General features: G+C 44.4%; 1 protein-coding gene across 2 annotated transcripts in view; it reads left to right on the plus strand.

The window, feature by feature from the left end:
- Positions 1-20,387, plus strand: part of LRRCC1 (leucine rich repeat and coiled-coil centrosomal protein 1) — a 93,742-nt gene that overhangs the window by 33,078 nt on the left and 40,277 nt on the right. For both annotated transcript variants that reach the window (XR_012320167.1, XM_073679520.1), the window contains exons 5-10: positions 441-608; positions 2,217-2,389; positions 5,933-6,151; positions 6,237-6,442; positions 15,816-15,987; positions 16,073-16,221. Coding sequence is in view for 1 of the 2 variants with exons in the window: in XM_073679520.1 (XP_073535621.1) it covers positions 441-608; positions 2,217-2,389; positions 5,933-6,151; positions 6,237-6,442; positions 15,816-15,987; positions 16,073-16,221 (1,087 nt within the window). In the remaining variant the exon portion in view is untranslated. The remainder of the gene's footprint in view (positions 1-440; positions 609-2,216; positions 2,390-5,932; positions 6,152-6,236; positions 6,443-15,815; positions 15,988-16,072; positions 16,222-20,387) is intronic.

A 20,387-nucleotide genomic window follows, 5' to 3' on the forward strand; every position in this document is an offset into this window, starting at 1 on the left:
ACAGAGTAGCCAGCAGTGTGCATACATATAGATGCAGGGAGAGCTGGCTGCATTCAAAGAAACCTGAGTGAGCTCTGCTGAATACAGCCCTGCCCACCCATGTGACAAACCCACCCACTACTGCAGCAAGCCCCACCCACCCCATCAGTTTCCCGAGCCTGGAAGTGAGGGAGACTCTGACGTGACATCAGAGGAAGCAGCAGATTCTCAGCCAGAGATCGTGTCTCCAGGGGAGCAGCTCAGGTTACAGCAGGATCTGTCAAAGCAAGGTATTTAGTGAGCTACTTATCGAAGGCAGTTAGGGCAAAGTAGTGACCAACCCTTTTAATTTCCATCACTGGCTGTAGAAGTAGCAATTCTCACACTGCAGTAGTATCTTCTCAGGTTATCTGTATAGAAAGTTCATTTTTTATGTGTTTTCTTAATGTAATTTTTTTCAGGGTTGTTTGCCCTTCATGGACGAAACCACAGACTTAGCCACTTGTATCTGCACAGCAACTGCATTAGCAGCATAGACCAAGTATTGCACACCATGGTGGGATTGCACTCTTTAGTTCACCTGACGTTGGAGCAGGATGGAAAAGGCAACCCTGTGTGTTCTACAGAAGGTAAAGTAGTAATGAAAACCATTCCCTGCTTATAGTCTGCACAACAGCTCATTAAGGGTATGTTCACATGCAGCATTTTTTATGCATATAAGATGCCTTTTACAGCACAAGCAAAAGCTATGAGATCTTAGCAATCTCATGCACTCACTAATTTTTTTTTTTCCTGACTGAATTTAAGAACTGCAGCGTTTTCAAAATGTATTTATTATGCTTACTTATAAAGCGCCATTAATTCCACAGCACTTTACAAACATCATCATCACTGTCCCCATTGGGGCTCACAATCTAAATTCCCTATCAGTATGTCTTTGGAGTGTGGGAGGAAACCGGAGAACCTGGATGATACCCACGGGGAGAACATGCAAACTCCTTGTAGATGTTGTCCTTGGTGGGGTTTGAACCCAGGACCCCAGCGCTGCAAATCTGCAGTGCTAACCACTGAGTGATTCATCCCATTCAGTTCCGGACAGTTTTTGAGATTATTTTTTGATACTAGCATAATAGTATAATGTATTCTTATCAACTCATACCTTTTGATTTTCTTGCCATTGATATTTGATTCCTGTACTTTCTATTCCATTTATGGACTGCCTTTTGTACATTACAGAATCCTGCCATGAACAATTTTCCAATTGACTGGATAAAAATGGGCACTAATATTCTTCTGTTTCATTGCATATGATTTCATTATATAAACTTTGGAATTTTCACTTGGATTGAATGAATATATATACACCATGTGATGAGTAAAGACTCCCATCTGGATGTAGACTTCGATTGGAGCCAAACAGCAAAGTTCAGTTCAGTGTGTAGCAGGCTTTGCTGGGTACTGCAGATCAGCTCTTAATTTTATTAACTGGAATTGATCTACAGTACCCAGCAGTGACCGCTACACATTGAAAGGAAGAATGGTGTTCACCTCTGTTTAAAGGGGTTATCTGGAACTATTTCATTTTTTTTTTCTCATGGTGCTAAGTACTGTCTAACTACTTGCCTGTTCTGCCCGGCGCTGGTTCAGGGCAGTCACGGACTGCTGATGCCAACAATTCTGCTGCTTCATTTGACCTTTTGTCAACAGAGCAGCTCTACCTCTTCCAGTCTGCTGTCAATGAGGTGTCACTGCCAATATCAACCAGATTGACAGCCGGCTCCCTGCAGTTGGGCAGCAGGGAGCCAGATATCAGTCAGCATGACCTTGGCAGTGACGCCCAGTCAACAGAGCAGAGCGAAAGAGAAGCATCTTATCTGCCAACATGACTTCTCTGGAAGCCACAGAAGCAGTACGTGACCGCTCTTAGCCGATAGAGATCGTCGCCGGGCACAACAGGAAGGTAAGTTCTTAGGCCTATAACCAAAAAATAAAATAGTCCCGGATAGCCCTGTTAATGTTTACATCTGGCTGCCACCGGAGCTAATAACAGCTCATCGGTGGGGGTGCCCAGTGTCCCACACCCACCAATTTGATATTGATGTCCTATCCTGAGGATGGGTTATGAATAATATTTGCCCAGACAGCCCCTAAGTCCGGATCAGTACAAGAGAAGTAATCATTTCATTGCTTGTCACTTTTGTGGCTTTCATTAAAGAATCTTATTATTTTCTGCTTAGGATACCGAGATTTAATTCTTGGAAATGTGTCACAGTTAAAAGCCCTTGATGGTGTAAGTAGATCGGGTGAATCTGGTATTGGATTTGACATAGATTCAGCAGATCTGCCGAATCTGGAGTTCCTGGAATATCTGATTACATGTGACAGTGACGCTGCAGATAAGGACATGAAGGTGACTATTCTGAGCTCTATATTGACACGTAGGTGTACTTTTTTTAATTGAAGAGAACTGCCTTTCTCCTGATACATTCTAGTAATGTGTCATACAAAAATACATCATCATAGGGAAATATGTACAGCATTTTTTTCCATAATCAGTGTTAAAAATAAAATTCTTGCAGTTTTCACACTGACTTCTGCGGATTTTCTAAACTCAAATTTCACATGTACAGTACAGACCAAAAGTTTGGACACAGCTTCTCATTTAAAGAAATTTCTATATTTTCATGACTATGAAAATTGTACATTTACACTGAAGGCATCAAAACGATGAATTAACACATGTGGAATTATATACTTCACAAAAAAGTGTGAAACAACTGAAAATATGTCTTATATTCTAGGTTCTTCAAAGTAGCCACCTTTTGCTTTGATGACTGCTTTGCACACTCTTGGCATTCTCTTGATGAGCTTCAAGAGGTAGTCACCGGAAATGGTTTTCTCTTCACAGGTGTGCCCTGTCAGGTTTAATTAGTGGGATTTCTTGCCTTTATAAATGGGGTTGGGACCATCAGTTGTGTTGTATAGAAGTCTGGTGGATACACAGCTGATAGTCCTACTGAATAGACTGTTAGCTGCTTTTTTCTTGCCATAATACAAATTCTAAGTAAAGAAAAACGAGTGGCCATCATTACTTTAAGAAATGAAGGTCAATCAGTCCGAAAAATTGGGCAAACTTTGAAAGTGTCCCCAAGTGCAGTTGCAAAAACCATCAAGCGCTACAAAGAAACTGGCTCACATGAGGACCGCCCCAGGAAAGGAAGACCAAGAGTCACCTCTGCTTCTGAGGAGAAGTTTATCCAAGTCACCAGCCTCAGAAATCGCAGGTTAACAGCAGCTCAGATTAGAGACCAGGTCAATGCCACACAGAGTTCTAGCAGCAGACACATCTCTACAACAACTGTTAAGCGGAGACTTTGTGCAGCAGGCTTTCATGGGAAAATAGCTGCTAGGAAACCACTGCTAAGGACAGGCAACAAGCAGAAGAGACTTGTTTGGGCTAAAGAACACAAGGAATGGACATTAGACCACTGGAAATCTGTGCTTTGGTCTGATGAGTCCAAATTTGAGATCTTTGGTTCCAACCACCATGTCTTTGTGCGACACAGAAAAGGTGAACGGATGGACTCTACATGCCTGGTTCCCACCGTGAAGCATGGAGGAGGAGGTGTGATGGTGTGAGGATGCTTTGCTGGTGACACTGTTGGGGATTTATTCAAAATTGAAGGCATACTGAACCAGCATGGCTACCACAGCTTCTTGCAGCGGCATGCTATTCCATCCGGTTTGCGTTTAGTTGGACCATCATTTATTTTTCAACAGAACAATGACCCCAAACACACCTCCAGGCTGTGTAAGGGCTATTTGACCAAGAAGGAGAGTGATTGGGTGGCCTCCACAGTCACCAGACCTGAACACAATCGAGATGGTTTGGGGTGAGCTGGACCGAAGAGTGAAGGCAAAAGGGCCAACAAGTGCTAAGCATCTCTGGGAATTCCTTCAAGATTGTTGGAAGACCATTTCCGGTGACTACCTCTTGAAGCTCATAAAGAGAATGCCAAGAGTGTGCAAAGCAGTCATCAAAGCAAAAGGTGGCTACTTTGAAGAACCTAGAATATAAGACATATTTTCAGTTGTTTCACACTTTTTTGTTAAGTATATAATTCCACATGTGTTAATTCATAGTTTTGATGCCTTCAGTGTGAATGTACAATTTTCATAGTCATGAAAATACAGAAATTTCTTTAAATGAGAAGGTGTGCCAAACTTTTGGTCTGTACTGTACATTTGGAGCAATAGGCTGACGGTGACCCCATTTCTTGTATTACAACAATGGAGGGGGACAAGGAAAGTTGTGACATCACCTATTGGGGTTGGTGGATCCTTTTAACAGTCATTGTTATCCTGCCTGTGATGATAATGAGGCTGCTGAAAAGTGATATGTACAGAACATGAAGTAGGAGTCTAAAATAGTCCCAGGGGCCAGTGTAAAAATTGCAAGATTTTTTTAACATGCAGATTGTTTTTAGAAAAGAAAACAATTGCAAAAGAATTACATTTGACACACAAAAAAACAGAAAAAAAAAGGTTATTTTTCTGATGATTAGTTCATAAACCATCACATGTGCAAAATCGGTAAAAACTGTCCGATCTTTAACTCCTTCACACCATGGCCATTTCCCGTTTTCTTTTTTTCCTCCCCTTTTTCCAGGAGCCTTGACTTTTATATATTTTTGTCGATATGTTGTACTTTTGAATGACACCATTCATTTTACCATATTGTTACTGGAAAACAGGAAAAAAATTCTAAGCTGTGAAATTTAAAAAAAAAAAGTGCAATTCCACAATAGTGTTTTGCGGTTTTTATTTACCATGCTCACTATATGGTAAAACTGACCTGGCAGTATGATTCACCAAGTCAGTATGAGTACACAGATACCAAACATGTATAGTCTATTTTTTATTTAGGTTGTAAAAAAAAAAACAAAAAAAAAAAACTGAAATTTGTATGAAAGTTTCTGGGTTTGTCGCCATTTTCCAAGACCTGTAGCTTTTCCTTTTTTTAGGATCTGAAGCTGTGTGATGGCTTATTTTTTACGCACTGAGATTACATTTTTATTGATACCATTTTGGAATAGATGCAATATTTTGATTGCCTGTTATTGCAACTGCCATAAAAATGTAATTTTGGCATTTAGTTTTTTTTCTCGTTACGCTTTTTACCGATCTGATTAATTTATTTTATATTTTGATAGATCAAATATTTCTGAAGACAGCGATGCCAAATGTGTATTTTTTTAAATTGTTTTATTTTCAACTTGGGGGTGATTTTGACTCTTTTTTTTTTTTTCCCCGTATTTTATAGTCCCTTTAGGAGACTTGAAGCAGCGATCGTATGATAGTGCTGAAGCCCTGCTATGTATAGCACAGGCTGCTATGTATAGCGAAAATCCCCATCTCCTATGAAAGCAGTCTTTCACAGGAATATCATAATGACCGGCATGGGAGTCTTCTGCAGACCCCTGGCTGTCATGACAACCCATCATGTTCACGTTTTGTGTTTCTTGCATGGTAGAGTTTTTTTTTTTCATTAAATTACATTGAATTCAGAAGTGAAGCCGGCACTGTCAAACTGATCAAAATGCTTCCCAACGCATTGAAAAATCACCAGACTCTGTCAGACATCATCATTGCATTTGACCGTTGTGGGCAGAGAAGATGAAAAGATATCTTCTGGAGAGAAAGTGTCAGCGTTTCTTATACTGTACACGCAGGGCTTATTCAGCACCCTGTGTAGAGGAAGGCAGAAATGGTAATAAGCCGTCTCTGCTTCCGCTATGTGGGGTCCGGCCGTCACTGATAACCGGCTCTCTTCTTCTCCAGCTGCTCAAGTCATTGCAGAGTTGTATGCAAGATTGGCCTGACATTTTAGGTTGTTGGATGGTCCGCAAACAGTTATCTTTATTTTTAATAATATTTTCATTTGTATCATTAGAATTCTACAAATGTTCCAGTTGTAACACCCCAAATTGATCAGGTTTTATCTCCGTACCGAAAGCGACCTGTTACCTCTGGCTCAGGATATAAAAGTAGCTATACGGATGCTACTTCGTCCTCCGAGCAAGAATTTATGAAAAATCAAGATGCCAACAACATGCTGCGAGAAATGAGGATTAAGAAGTTAGAAGATCAGATATCCGAGCTTCTGAAGAAGGTTTGATAGCAGGATTTAGTATGCTGCACAACACACAGATTTTTCTTCTCTTCATATTTTACGGCTTTTCATTTATATATTCCAGTCTTCTAATTCCAAAACTGAGAGGGAAGAAAAAATCTTGAAACCTAAGAGAGACACTGACCTCACAACAGAGAGCGACTGTGAAAGCAGAAAAGAGAACGTGAAAACTTCTGGAACAAAAAGGAGCAAAATCCCCAGCTCTAGGAAGAACGGCCATGTTCCAAAGTGCAACAGTCTTCAAAAAACCAAGACAAAATCTTTAAGCAGGTATACTAGTAGGTTTATGTAGTTTTTTTTTCTGATATTTCTGCTATTTTATAAGCTGTGAGGCCTGGATATATTCTGTTGCACTGTACAGAGAATACGAATATGGACCATTATTTAGGAAGTCAAATGGAGCTATTAAAGGGAATCTGTCAACAGGTTTAGTCTGAGAACAGAATAATCTAGAGCAAGGGAGCCTGATTACAGGGATGTGACACTTATTAGACTGCGTGTTGTAGTTTCAATACAATCAGTGTTTTATCAGCAGGAGGTTATGACTGCTTGACTAGGTCTTACGTGCAGACCAGTCAGGCTAATCTGTGTAACCCTGCCTCCACCACCGATTGGCAGCTTCCTGTGTACAATCGGGTGTGGGTGGGGTTATACAGAGCTCATCATTTTGAGTACTGCAACATCCACAACAGATAAAACAGGAATTTAGGGCTGAAATTAGGGTTTCTCTAATAACCCCCCACGACAGCACACAGGAGGATGTAACCGCACCCTAATAGGGACAGGAAATACAAAGAGGTTTAAATAGCCTCTCCCACATCCTCCCTCCAGTGTTATTTCCTGTCCCTATCAGGGATGAAGAGGTCATCCCCGGTGTGCTGGGCCGGCGACAGGCACTGGGGGAAAGCTACTAGCCGGGCAGCGGAGGATTGAGCGGTCTTTACCTCTTCTCCTCAGGGCGCTGCTTCCTTCTCCTCCGGATTCGGGACCCCCTCCTGCAGTCCACGCTCTCGGGCAAGGTCTGCAGGATCTTCTGACAGGAGGCCTCTCTGAGCTCTCCGGTCCATCTCCTCCTCCTCTCCCCCTCTGGATATGCGGGCGATGCCGGCTCCCGGATGTGGAGCGCCGGAAGTGACGTCGGACCCTGGGCGGTGGATGATGACGTGTCACTTCCGGCAGTTTGTGTTCCACTGTGAACCGCATCAAAAGACTATGGGGGAAGAAGAGCGGAATGCCGCCGGTGATCAGAAATCTTCACCTGGACACCGGGGGAGGAGCCCTCTAAACAGGGAGGCGCTGGTCCGGTTGCCCATAAAAGGAGCCCTGGACAGGAAGACATCAACAGGTAGGACAAAACCATGTCTGTTGAAGCTTCTCACTCTGCATCTGTAGAGCCCAGTACCGGTCCGGTCCCAGTAAGTATGGCACTGGTAGTCCATCTCCCAGATGCAGGAAATAGTGATTATAGCTCCCGTCCCCTTCTCCCCTCTCTTGTAGGGGGACAAGGAACCTGCATCTGGAGAAAAAGTTAAACCGTCACGCAGATGTCCCATCTGTACAAAAAAAGTATCGTCCTCCAATAGAAAGCCCTATGCAAGGACTGTACGGAGAAGATTATCAGGCAGGAACAACCTTCCTTAATGGAAGAGATAAAGGGGATTGTACGTCAGGAGATCAGATGCTCCTTAGCCTCGGTCACTCTCCCTACACCCTCACCTAGTCAGGGTTCTACATCTACTCCCTCAGCAGCCAAAAAGAGGAAGATTAGCCCGCCAGAGGGAGGGGAGGAAGACTCTCAAGAGCAGATATACACTGCTCAAAAAAATAAAGGGAACACTTAAACAACAGAATATAACTCCAAGTAAATCAAACTTCTGTGAAATCAAACTGTCCACTTAGGAAGCAACACTGATTGACAATCAATTTCACATGCTGTTGTGCAAATGGAATAGACAAAAGATGGAAATTATTGGCAATTATCAAGACACACTCAATAAAGGAGTGGTTCTGCAGGTGGGGATCACAGACCACATCTCAGTACCAATGCTTTCTGGCTGATGTTTTGGTCACTTTTGAATGTTGCTTGTGCTTTCACACTCTTGGTAGCATGAGACGGACTCTACAACCCACAGAAGTTGCTCAGGTAGTGCAGCAAATCCAGGATAGCACATCAATGCGAGCTGTGGCAAGAAGGTTTGCTGTGTCTGTCAGCGTAGTGTCTAGAGGCTGGAGGCGCTACCAGGAGACAGGCCAGTACACCAGGAGATGTGGAGGGGGCCGTAGGAGGGCAACAACCCAGCAGCAGGACCGCTACCTCCGCCTTTGTGCAAGGAGGAGCACTGCCAGAGCGCTGCAAAATGACCTCCAGCAGGCCACAAATGTGCATGTGTCTGCACCAACTGTTAGAAACTGACTCCATGAGGGTGGTATGAGAGCCCGACGTGCTCACAGCCCAACACTGTGCAGGACGCTTGGTATTTGCCACAGAACACCAGGATTGGCAAAGTCGCCACTGGTTCCCTGTGCTCTTCACAGATGAAAGCAGGTTCACACTGAGCACATGTGACAGACGTGACAGAGTCTGGAGACGCCATGAAGAGCAATCTGCTGCCGGCAACATCCTTCAGCACGACCGGTTTTGCAGTGGGTCAGTAATGGTGTGGGGTGACATTTCTTTCGAGGGCCACAGAGCCCTCCATGTGCTCGCCAGAGGTAGCCTGACTGCCATTAGGTACCGAGATGAGATCCTCAGACCCCTTGTGAGACCATATGCTGGTGCGGTTGGCCCTGGTTCCTCTTAATGCAGGACAATGCCAGACCTCATGTGGTTGGAGTGTGTCAGCAGTTCCTGCAAGATGAAGGCATTGAAGCCATGGACTGGCCCGCCCGTTCCCCAGACCTGAATCCGATTGAGCACATCTGGGACATCATGTCTCGCTCCATCCACCAATGTCACGTTGCACCACAGACTGTCCAGGAGTTGGCAGATGCTTTAGTCGAGGTCTGGGAGGAGATCCCACAGGAGACCATCCGCAACCTCATCAGGAGCATGCCTAGGCGTTGTAGGGAGGTCATACAGGCACGTGGAGGCCACACACAATACTGCGCCTCATTTTGACTTGTTTTAAGGACATTACATCAAAGTTGGATCAGCCTGTAGTGGGTTTTTCCACTTTAATTTTGGGAGTGACTCCAAATCCAGGCCTCCATTGGTTAATAAATTTAATTTCCATTGATGATTTTTGTGTGATTTTGTTGTCAGCACATTCAACTTTGTACAGAACAAAGTATTCAATGAGAATATTTCATTTATTCACATCTAGGATGTGTTATTTGAGTGTTCCTTTTATTTTTTTGAGCAGTGTATGTCTCGGAAGATCTTCCAGAGGAAGGTGAATGAAGTCCAACCCCTGATAACTCCCAACGAGAGAGCTATTATTTTCCATCAGATAGTTTGGAGGAACTCCTCATGGCAGTAAGGAGAACTATGGAGGTCGAGGAAGAAAAAGTGCCCCAAACAGTACAGGATCAGATGTTTTGGGTGGCTACTTTCCAGGAAAAAATTGGTGTTCCCTATACACCACAGTATTAGGGACTTAGTCTTAGAGGAGTGGGAATCTCCAGAAAAGAGATTAAATACCCCTACAGAGTTAAGGGATAGATTTCCTGTAGACAATGAGACGCAGAATGCTGGTCTGAAGTCCCAAGAGTGGATATCCAAATTGCACGAGTAGCAAACAAAACCACACTGCCCTTTGAAGATTCCTCTCAATTAAAAGACCCCCTTGGAACGCAAAATGGAGGGACTACTCAGAAAATCCTGGGAGACCTCGGCAACACTATTAAGCACCAATGCAGTCTCTACGGGCGTAGTTCGATCAATGGCTCGTTGGCTAGATCAACTGGAGGAACACCTAGTTTCAGACATCCCCAGAGAAGACATCTTGGCATCCCTACCGCTTCTACAGAAGGCTGCGGGGTTTTTAGCAGACTCCTCTGCAGAATCCGTGAGAGTGGCGGCAAGAGCATCTGGGCTATCAAACTCTGTAAGAAGGGTTGAAATCCTGGAACGGCGACGTGGCATCAAAAATGAAGTTCTGTTCCATCCCCTTTAAGGGGAAATATATGTTTGGGCCAGCCCTAGATGATCTTCTAGAGAAGGCCTCAGACAAGAAGGCCCTCCCGGAACCTAGGAATGTGAGGAAGAGGCCTTTTCGTCCCTCCCAAGGGCAGACCCCTCAATATAGGTGTAAAGGCAAAACAGGACGATGGAGCTACCCAAAAGGTAGAGGAGGCAAAAATCTTTTTCTCTCCCAAAACCAACGTCAGAACAGACCATGACGTCAGGACAGTCGGGGGCCGCATCTCGAATTTTCTCCCTCTGTGGAAAGAAATCTGCTCAGACCCATGGGTCCTGATGGTTGTCGAGTTCGGAGTAAAAATAAATTTCTCCTCCTATCCTCCAGAGAGGATAAGGTTAACACCGCTCTCCTCTCCACAGAGTCGTCAGGCCACCCTGATATCCGGTCTTAACAGACCTATTGTCCTCAGGGGTCATATCCCTGGTTCCTACAAGAGAGGCATAGGACATTATTCCAGACTCTTCCTAATAAAAAAAAACAAATAGCTTACACCTAGTTATAATCAATCTAAGGCCACTGAATCAGTATATCCACTACCAACGATTCAAGATGGAATCCATCAAGTCGACTGTCCCCCTGATAGGACAGTACCATGTCATGGCCACAATCGACCTCGAGGATGCATATTACCACATCCCCATACATCCACTTCACAGGAGGTTCCTAAGATTCACAGTGGCTCAGGGGGATCAAATAGTCCACTATCAATTCAATATTCTCTCATATGGAATTTCATCAGCCATGCGAATATTTACAAAAGTCATGGCCTATATCAGGGGTCAGAACATTTCAATAGTACCATACCTCGATGACCTGTTATTAATCGGGCCCTCAGTACCAGTACTCCGAGAACATCTACAGTTGACCACTCAGATCCTATCGTCTCTGGGCTGGTTAGTGAACCAGAAAAAATCAGAGATGGTTCCCTCCATGACAAAAACAATTTGGGGGTACTATTGGATTCCCACAGCCAGCACAGCCAGATGTCATTCCTGCCTCCAAACAAAAACAGGTCATGATAAAAGGAAAAATCAATGTCCTAAGGACCAAAAGATCAGTATCCTTAAGAGACGCCATGTCGGTCCTCGGGTCTATGACATCCTGTATTCAGATGGTGGCCTGGGCTCAGGCGCATACCCGAACATTACAGACCCACATCCTTACGAATTGGGACGGATCCCCACGGTCTCAGAACAGGAGAATCCCTATACCACCACGAGTAAGGACTTCTCTATTCTGGTGGCTGAACGGAAAAAATCTGAACAGAGGAGTACAATGGATCCAGAATCCGCTGGTAACCATATATGTGGATGCCAGCGAAAAGGGATGGGGAGCCATGATCTCCCAAGAGCTATTCCAGGGTATATGGACCAAAGAGGTGAGCCAGCGCTCATCAAATTTCAGAGAACTAAAGGTCGTAGAGGAAGTCCTCAGAGCAGCAGAGCCTCTGGTCCAGAAATCTCACAGATATTTTCAGACAATCTCACCACGATAGCCCACCTTCGTCATCAAGGGGGCACAAGATACGAAAGCTTAAAAGCAATCTCAGCAAGAATATTCTCCTGGGCCGAAGAGCATCTATCCTTGTCAGCTCTTCATATCAAAGGTTAAGTCAATATCCAGGCCGACTTCTTAAGCAGAACAAAGATTCATCCAGGAGAGTGGAGCCTAAACCCAGACGTCTTCCAGATGTTAGTCGAGAGATGGGGCTATCCAGAGGTAAATCTCTTCGCTGGACACCAGAACTCGAAAGTACCTCAATATTTCTCCCTGGATCCAAACGGCCCTTGCCTGGGCGTGGACGCATTCGCTTTCAAATGGGGGTTCAAACTAGCGTATGCCTTTCCCCCACTACCTATCCTTTTCAAAAACCTTACAGAAGATAAGGACCGAAGGGACCAGAGTAATCCTAGTGGCCCCTCGCTGGCCAAAAAGAGGTCTGTTCGGAACATTAACCAGTCTGAGTGTGGACAGCCCTCTAATCCTTCCTCCCATCAAGGATCTCCTTCTTCAGGGAAACAATTCACCATCCGGATCCCGAGAGACTACACCTAACTGCCTGGCTTCTGAATTCCTGATATTAAAGACAAGAGGCCTCTCAGAGAAAGTCATCAAAACTCTCCAGAAGAGCAGGAAACCTGTAACGAACATCATTTACCATAAGATCTGGAAAACCTTCTTAAGGTGGTGTGCACTCATGCGCCCAGACCCTCATAGGGCTGATGTGGCTCAGATTCTAGACTTTTTACAAGAAGGTCTGGACAAAGGTCTCAGACCTAGTACTCTTAAGGTCAGGGGTGGATTAAGAGTAGCAAGGGCCCCGGGCAGTTTAGAAGGACACACACACACACACACACACACACACACACACACACACACACACACACACACACACACACACACACGTACGTCACATGATCCCCTGTGATAGATCATGTGATAGTTCACGTGAAATTAATTTGGCACAATATTAATTATAATAATTTTTTTTTTAGGCTGTGTGCCCACTGTGCGTTTTTTAAGCGTTTCCGCAGCGGCAATTCCGCTGCAGAAACGCTTAAAAAACGCTTGGTAGAAGGTCTGCCATGTTACCCAATGATAGTCCGCATGTGCTGTGCACATGCTGCGGAAATTTCCGCTGCGGATTATCATTGCAGAAAAATCCGCAGCATTACCAATTATTTTGCGGAAGCGCGGCGTTTTCGCCGCCATTGACTTGCATTGGAATCCGCATCACTGCATCTGTACATGCGGATTCCATGCGTTTTAATGTGCGGATGGTACCCTTGTTTGGAGAAGAGGAGACTCTGCTCCACACCCGGGTACCATGGAACCTGTAAAAAAGAATAAAATAAAAAATATATATATTATACTTACCTTCTGATGGCCCCCGGTGTCTTTATCCGATGCGTCCTGGCTTGCCGGCAGCTCACGATGGTCGGAAAAGGACCTGCCGTGACGTCATTTAGTCATGTGACGAGTCACGCAACTGCTGACGTCGGCAGGCCATCAGAAGGTAATTATATATTTTATTTTTTACCATTCTTTTACGGTCACACTATATAAATCCATTCCGGTTGCATGGATTTATATAGTGTGACCAAGTTGTCAAGCACTTTCCAAGTGATGCTAAAATAGCTTGGAAAGCGCTTGTCAACCCGCATGCAGAAATGCATGTGAAGAATGCTTCACATCCGCTTGTCCCTGGCAGGAAAAACGCATGTAAAATCCACATGCGGTTTTTCTGCCAGGGAGATGCAGAAACGCTCAAAAAAAATCCGGAGCATTTCTGCATCATGGGCACATAGCTTTACATTAATTGTATAACTCAATATTGAGCACACGGCGCCATCTATACACGGCGGGAGGCCGCACGGCGCCATCTATACACGGCGGGAGGCCGCACGGCGCCATCTATACACTGCGGGAGGCCGCACGGCGCCATCTCACTGACACACTTACCATCCCCCGGCTCCAGTCCTCCTGCTCCTCTCCGGTGCAGCAGTGCAGGCCGAGCGCGCACTGCGTGACGTCACAGCTAGGAGACACGGCCGCGCACAGGGCCGTGTCTCCTAGCTGTGACGCGGCCGGGCCAGCACAGGGAAGTTAACAGCTGCAGTGCTGGCCCGGGCGAAGAAGAAGTAGCGGCCGTGCGCCGCTGCTGGGGGAGCGGTCCGGGGGCCCCACCACCACTTTCTGCCGGTATGTGCCACGTCGCCGCACATATAATGAGGGCAATCTGGCCATGGACACCCCGGGCCCCCTGGAGGCCTGGAGCCCCGGGCGGTAGCCCAGATTGCCCTCATTATAATCCACCTATGCTTAAGGTCCAGGTAGCAGCGTTAAGTTCATACTTCGATCAAAGACTAGCGGAACATCAGTGGGTGAGAAGATTTATGACAGCAGCCACCCGCATCCACCCTAGAGTAACAGACCTGGTTCCCCCCTGGGACCTTAACATTGTTCTGAAAGGGTTAACCCTTCCACCCTTTGAGCTCTTATCAACCAAAAGACTGGACAGGCTGACCTGGAAAACGGCTTTCCTGGTGGCAATAACTACAGCCAGAAGAGTGTGTGAACTACAGGCCCTTTCGGTCAACAAACCCTACCTGAGAATCCTGGAAGATCATCTAATTTTCCAACTTGACCCTTCATTTGTACCTAAGGTGGTCTCAAATTTCCACAGATAATCCTTCCATCTTTTTGTGACAACCCAAAATACAAAAAAGATGGAATTCCACACTCTGGACGTTCGGAGAATAGTACTGCACTATCTTCAGGAAACAGAAGAAGGAAGGAAAGACGAGAACCTATTTGTCCATACACAAGGTCCAAACCAAGGAAAGAAATCCGCAAAATCCACAATAGACAACTGGATTAAGAGGGCGATTACGGAGGCTTACCAGATCCAGGATCTACCTCCTCCAGCAAAGCTCAAGGCCCATTCTACAAGGGCGATATCTGTCTCCTAGGCTGAAAAAGCAAGCGCATCCATCAAACAGATTTGCAGAGCTGCCACATGGTCCTCAATTAATACTTTCTCCAAACACTACAGACTAGAACTAATGTCTGTTGGAGATTTAGCCTTCGGAAGGAAGGTCCTTCAGGCTATTGTCCCTCCCTAGTATATCTTTGGTATACCTCCTGTGTGCTGTCATGGGGGGTTATTAGAGAAAATAGAATTAGACTTACCGGTAATTCGGTTTCTAATAACCCACCATGACAGCACTGGTAATTCCCTCCCCCTCGCTTATTATTTCTACGACGGCTTGATCAGTAGAAATAAAAATTAATTTGAAGCATCTATACTCTTGTGGTCCTTTTGTAATAACACTGGAGTGAGGATGTGGGGGGGCTATTTAAACCTCATCCTATTTCCTGTCCCTATTAGGGTGGGGTTACATCCTCCTGTGTGCTGTCGTGGTGGGTTATTAGAAACAAAATTACCGGTAAGTCCAATTCTATTTTCTTGCTCTGTAGTATGCTACTTTCAGATTATATAGCACAAGCCTGCTGACATATTTCCTTTAATGACACATACTGTATCCTAGTTCACAAAAATGCCTCTTTCTGCACTTTATCAGTCACTTCTTTTCTCCTGCACTGAACAGCACTCTATAAACAGCTAAAGTCTGTCTACTGATATGTCTTCAGTGATGGATTAAATTAGACCTGCTGTCTATAGAAGTCTATGGAGGGGGAGGGACAGTATGATGGAGAAAGAGCAAGAACACCAACAGAGAGACTGCTGAGGCTTCTAGTGATTAGAGCCTACAGGGGAGGAAACTGGTAAAAAATAGAATACAAGTTATATAATAGCCAGAAAGTGTTATTCATCATGTACATACATGACGACTGATTCTGAAAAATTACTTAAAAGTGCAACCAGACTTCAGCTTTTTTTTTTTTTTTTCTTTGGGTGGTGATGTGGGGGGAGGGGGAGGAGAAAGTAGATTACCTGGTGGGGGAAACTCATGTAATGGTATTTCACTGTTTTCTAGTGGACCAAGGCAAAACACAAGGAAAGCTGAAAGTCCAAGCAGCTTTTCTTCAGATAGAGTGCACGGCGCAGAGCGTGGGAATGTCAAACTGTCAGGAACGTCTAGATCTCCACTAAGTATAAGAGATGGGGTAGGATCCGGTAGCCAAGCAGTAGAGGAATCCACGTACAGGGTAAGAGGCTGTCCTGTATATTTCATCTGCAAGTAACAAAAATAATTGAATTCTAAATCCACTCCTACTTACTATTATTCTGCAGGCGCTCGTTCAGGAATTGGATGTGGAGCGGGAGCGGAGGTGGAAGGCTGAACAACTTGTGATGAAGTTAACGGAAAATATCAAAGGGTTACAAAGCCAGGCAAAGGAAGAGAAAGACATTAACAGCGTGGCCATGTACACTACTGATCGGTGGGTAAACATCAATGTATTTCATGGATCATATGTATCTAATCAATATCCTGTGGATAGTAGAGTATTGAATGAAATGGCATTTTGGTTCATGCCATTTTTTTTAGGAGTAGAAGGTTCTTGAATGTAGATTATAATTGCAAACTCACATGGAAGTCATTGTCCTTAGTCTGGTATTATACTGGGGAAGCGACATTTACCCTTTAAGAGTTTTGCTTAAGTGAGTTTATTCTAACTTTTGAGTTTTGTTTTGTTTTTTAAAGTGAATCTGTCACCACATTTAACCTATTAATATGGACATACAAGTTATAGACTGCTAACAAGTTCCTTTTTAAGTACAAGTATGTGCTTTTCAATGTGGCTCTTTGGTGCCAAAAATATGAGTGCTTTAGTCTTATTGGTTAAAAACAAGTAAGGGCCACTTAAGTAAAAACTGGTGCAGACGAAAAATGGAGCAATTGCTTGGAGTCACTGCTTTTGGCTTTAAACCTGCGGTGGACAGTGGCAAGGTGGCATCTGATTAATTCCTGCAGGAAATCGGCTCCACATTTTATCTTTTCTACTTGAGTCCCGTAGTCCTTATACAAGTCTTGTATGGGTAGCTGTGGATCCTTTGGTTTGCAGTGGACTTGACTTGTGCCAAGCTGAGAAGTGGAGTCTAAGGAATTCCCTGGTTTCACCCTTTAACCCTTATACATTAATTTGCTGCAGGGAATCTCCAGGTCACAATGTTAGATTAGTCTCCATTAGAAACAACTGACTGATACATTATATTATGGATCGCCAAAAGGGGAGCAGTGAAGCAAAGTCACACAATCCTAGCTCAGGATAAGACGAGTTCTCTAAAATCGGTAGATGAGCAGAGGGTTGGGGCAGACAAAAGGCAGGGATGGTGCATCCGAATACAAGCTGGGTCAGTAAAGGTTAGGCAACTTGGAAGTTCACCTTAGCTCAGATACGAACCTGAAGAACCTTATTGCTCAGTCACACAACGTTGGGGGACGAGTGCTAAGTATCTTGGGAGATAGTCTGAAGCGGGAGAGCTTTGGCTACTGTTGCATCCAATAGGAGACTGCACAGGCGTGTTTGCGGCAACACTAGAGATACCCACAGGCATGCTTGTGGCAACACTAAAGATACCCACAGGGAGACTGCGGCTGTAAGCAATATGTTGTGCTGGAGGGAACCTAGACATTAAAAGGGTGTTCTCAAATTGTTTCTTGCACAGCTCAGAGCTATGCAGTCTCCTTACAGTCTCTTTCACTTCCTAGTTTCTGGTAGGGCGGGCACTCCTTGAGTTAGTGTTCTACTAAGGAGCAGCGCTATAGTATTAGTAGAACTATAAAGCTCAGCAGAAGTTCTGCTGTAACACATTTGGCTATCAGTGGTTTGTTCTAGAGTCTACACTGTTATCGCTGTATTTACACATAGAGATAACAGGGCATTTTAACAAGCACACGGCTTAGGAAAGTGAGAGCCGTAATTACGGGAACTGCTGCTGCAGACTTATTTGATTTTGCAAGATTTATAACAGCAACTCAGTAGCTAATGGGGTAGGAGGTGAGCAGTTAACTGGTGTATAGAAATCAGTGGGCTGGAGAGGTGTCTGGTATGTTAAGAGTTAACTCCCTTTCAGGAATGTAACTACTGCACACACTTGGCCAAGGTTTGGGCATGCTCTAGTGGCCCAACTCCATGGAAATCAGCTGTATAGTATGAAAAATAAAAGCTCACATTGCAGAAGAATAAAAGCAGATAAACGCAAGTTGGTTACAAACTTGCTTATTTTCTTGCTGTCTAATTAAAGCAATTTAATAACTTGAGAATATCCATTTAAGTGTTGGAGAATAGCTCCAACTGCAGGCAAATGTGCTGCACACTTTTTGCAAAATTCTTTGGAAAGATCAAGAGAAAACATTACTTTTCTTTGAAATGAAAGGAAATGTCATGCTCAAAACCCATGATAAACTATATTTTGCAGTGTTTTCCTCCGGACAGCACACCAGGAGGTAGGCTTCCTTGACTTATACTGGGGCAGGATCATAGAGAGGTTAAAAGGCCCCTCCACCCTCCAGTGTTTTCCTGTCCCTCCAGAGGATAGTTGCATGAGGCTATGTGCCCACGATGCAGAAATGCTCCGTATTTTTTCCTGAGCTTTTCTGCATCTCTGGCAGAAAAATCGCATGCGGTTTGGACACACCTTCTCATTTAAAGATTTTTCTTTATTTTCATGACTATGAAAATTGTACATTCACACTGAAGGCATCAAAACTATGAATTAACACATGTGGAATTATATACTTAACAAAAAAGTGTGAAACAACTGAAAATATGTCTTATATTCTAGGTTCTTCAAAGTAGCCACCTTTTGCTTTGATGACTGCTTTGCACACTCTTGGCATTCTCTTGATGAGCTTCAAGAGGTAGTCACCGGAAATGGTCTTCCAACAATCTTGAAGGAGTTCCCAGAGATGCTTAGCACTTGTTGGCCCTTTTGCCTTCACTCTGCGGTCCTGCTCACCCCAAACCATCTCGATTGGGTTCAGGTCTGGTGACTGTGGAGGCCAGGTCATCTGGCGTAGCACCCCATCACTCTCCCTCTTGGTCAAATAGCCCTTACACAGCCTGGAGGTGTGTTTGTGGTCATTGTCCTGTTGAAAAATAAATGATGGTCCAACTAAACGCAAACCGGATGGAATAGCATGCCGCTGCAAGATGCTGTGGTAGCCATGCTGGTTCAGTATGCCTTCAATTTTGAATAAATCCCCAACAGTGTCACCAGCAAAGCACCCCCACACCATCACACCTCCTCCTCCATGCTTCACGGTGGGAACCAGGCATGTAGAGTCCATCCGTTCACCTTTTCTGCGTCGCACAAAGACGCGGTAGTTGGAACCAAAGATCTCAAATTTGGACTCATCAGACCAAAGCACAGATTTCCACTGGTCTAGTGTCCATTCCTTGTGTTCTTTAGCCCAAACAAGTCTCTTCTGCTTGTTGCCTGTCCTTAGCACAAAGTCTTCTCTTAACAATTGTTGTAGAGATGTGTCTGCTGCTAGAACTCTGTGTGGCATTGACCTGGTCTCTAATCTGAGCTGCTGTTAACCTGCGATTTCTGAGGCTGGTTACTTGAATAAACTTATCCTCAGAAGCAGAGATGACTCTTGGTCTTCCTTTCCTGGGGCGTTCCTCATGTGAGCCAGTTTCTTTGTACCGCTTGATGGTTTTTGCAACTGCACTTGGGGACACTTTCAAAGTTTGCCCAATTTTTTGGACTGACTGACTTTCATTTCTTAAAGTAATGATGGCCACTCATTCTTCTTTACTTAGCTGCTTTTTTCTTGCCATAATACAAATTCTAACAGTCTATTCATTAGCAGTATCAGCTGTGTATCCACCAGACTTCTGCACAACACAACTGATGGTCCCAACCCCATTTATAAGGCAAGAAATTCCACTTATTAAACCTGACAGGGCACACCTGTGAACTGAAAACCATTTCCGGTGACTATGGAGATGGATTGGGGTGAGCTGGACCGCAGAGTGAAGGCAAAAGGGCCAACAAGTGCTAAGCATCTCTGGGAGCTCCTTCAAGATTGTTGGAAGACCATTTCCGGTGACTACCTCTTGAAGCTCATCAAGAGAATGCCAAGAGTGTGCAAAGCAGTCAGCAAAGCAAAAGGTGGCTACTTTGAAGAACCTAGAATATAAGACCTATTTTCAGTTGTTTCACACTTTTTTGTTAGGTATATAATTCCACATGTGTTAATTCATAGTTTTGATGCCTTCAGTGTGAATGTACAATTTTCATAGTCATGAAAATACAGAAAAATCTTTAAATGAGAAGGTGTGTCCAAACTTTTGGTCTGTACTGTACATGCTTTTTTCCTGCCAGGGGCATGAGGATGTGAAGCGTTCTTCACATGCATTTCCGCATGCGGGTTGTCAAGTGCCTTCCAAGCGATTTTAGAATCACTTGGAAAGTGCTTGACAATTTGGTCACACTATATAAATCCATGCAACCGGCATAGATTTATATAGTGTGACCGAAAGAATGGTAAAAAATATAATTACCTTCTGATGGCCCCCCGGTGTCTTTATCCGATGCGTCCTGGCTTGCCGCCAGCTCGCGATACACTAAAGGACCTGCCGACGTCAGCGGTTGC

The sequence above is a fragment of the Phyllobates terribilis genome, unplaced genomic scaffold, assembly GCF_046119375.1.
Source record: "Phyllobates terribilis strain yellow unplaced genomic scaffold, ASM4611937v1 Scaffold_4__5_contigs__length_816908805, whole genome shotgun sequence".
Lineage (NCBI taxonomy): Eukaryota > Metazoa > Chordata > Amphibia > Anura > Dendrobatidae > Phyllobates > Phyllobates terribilis.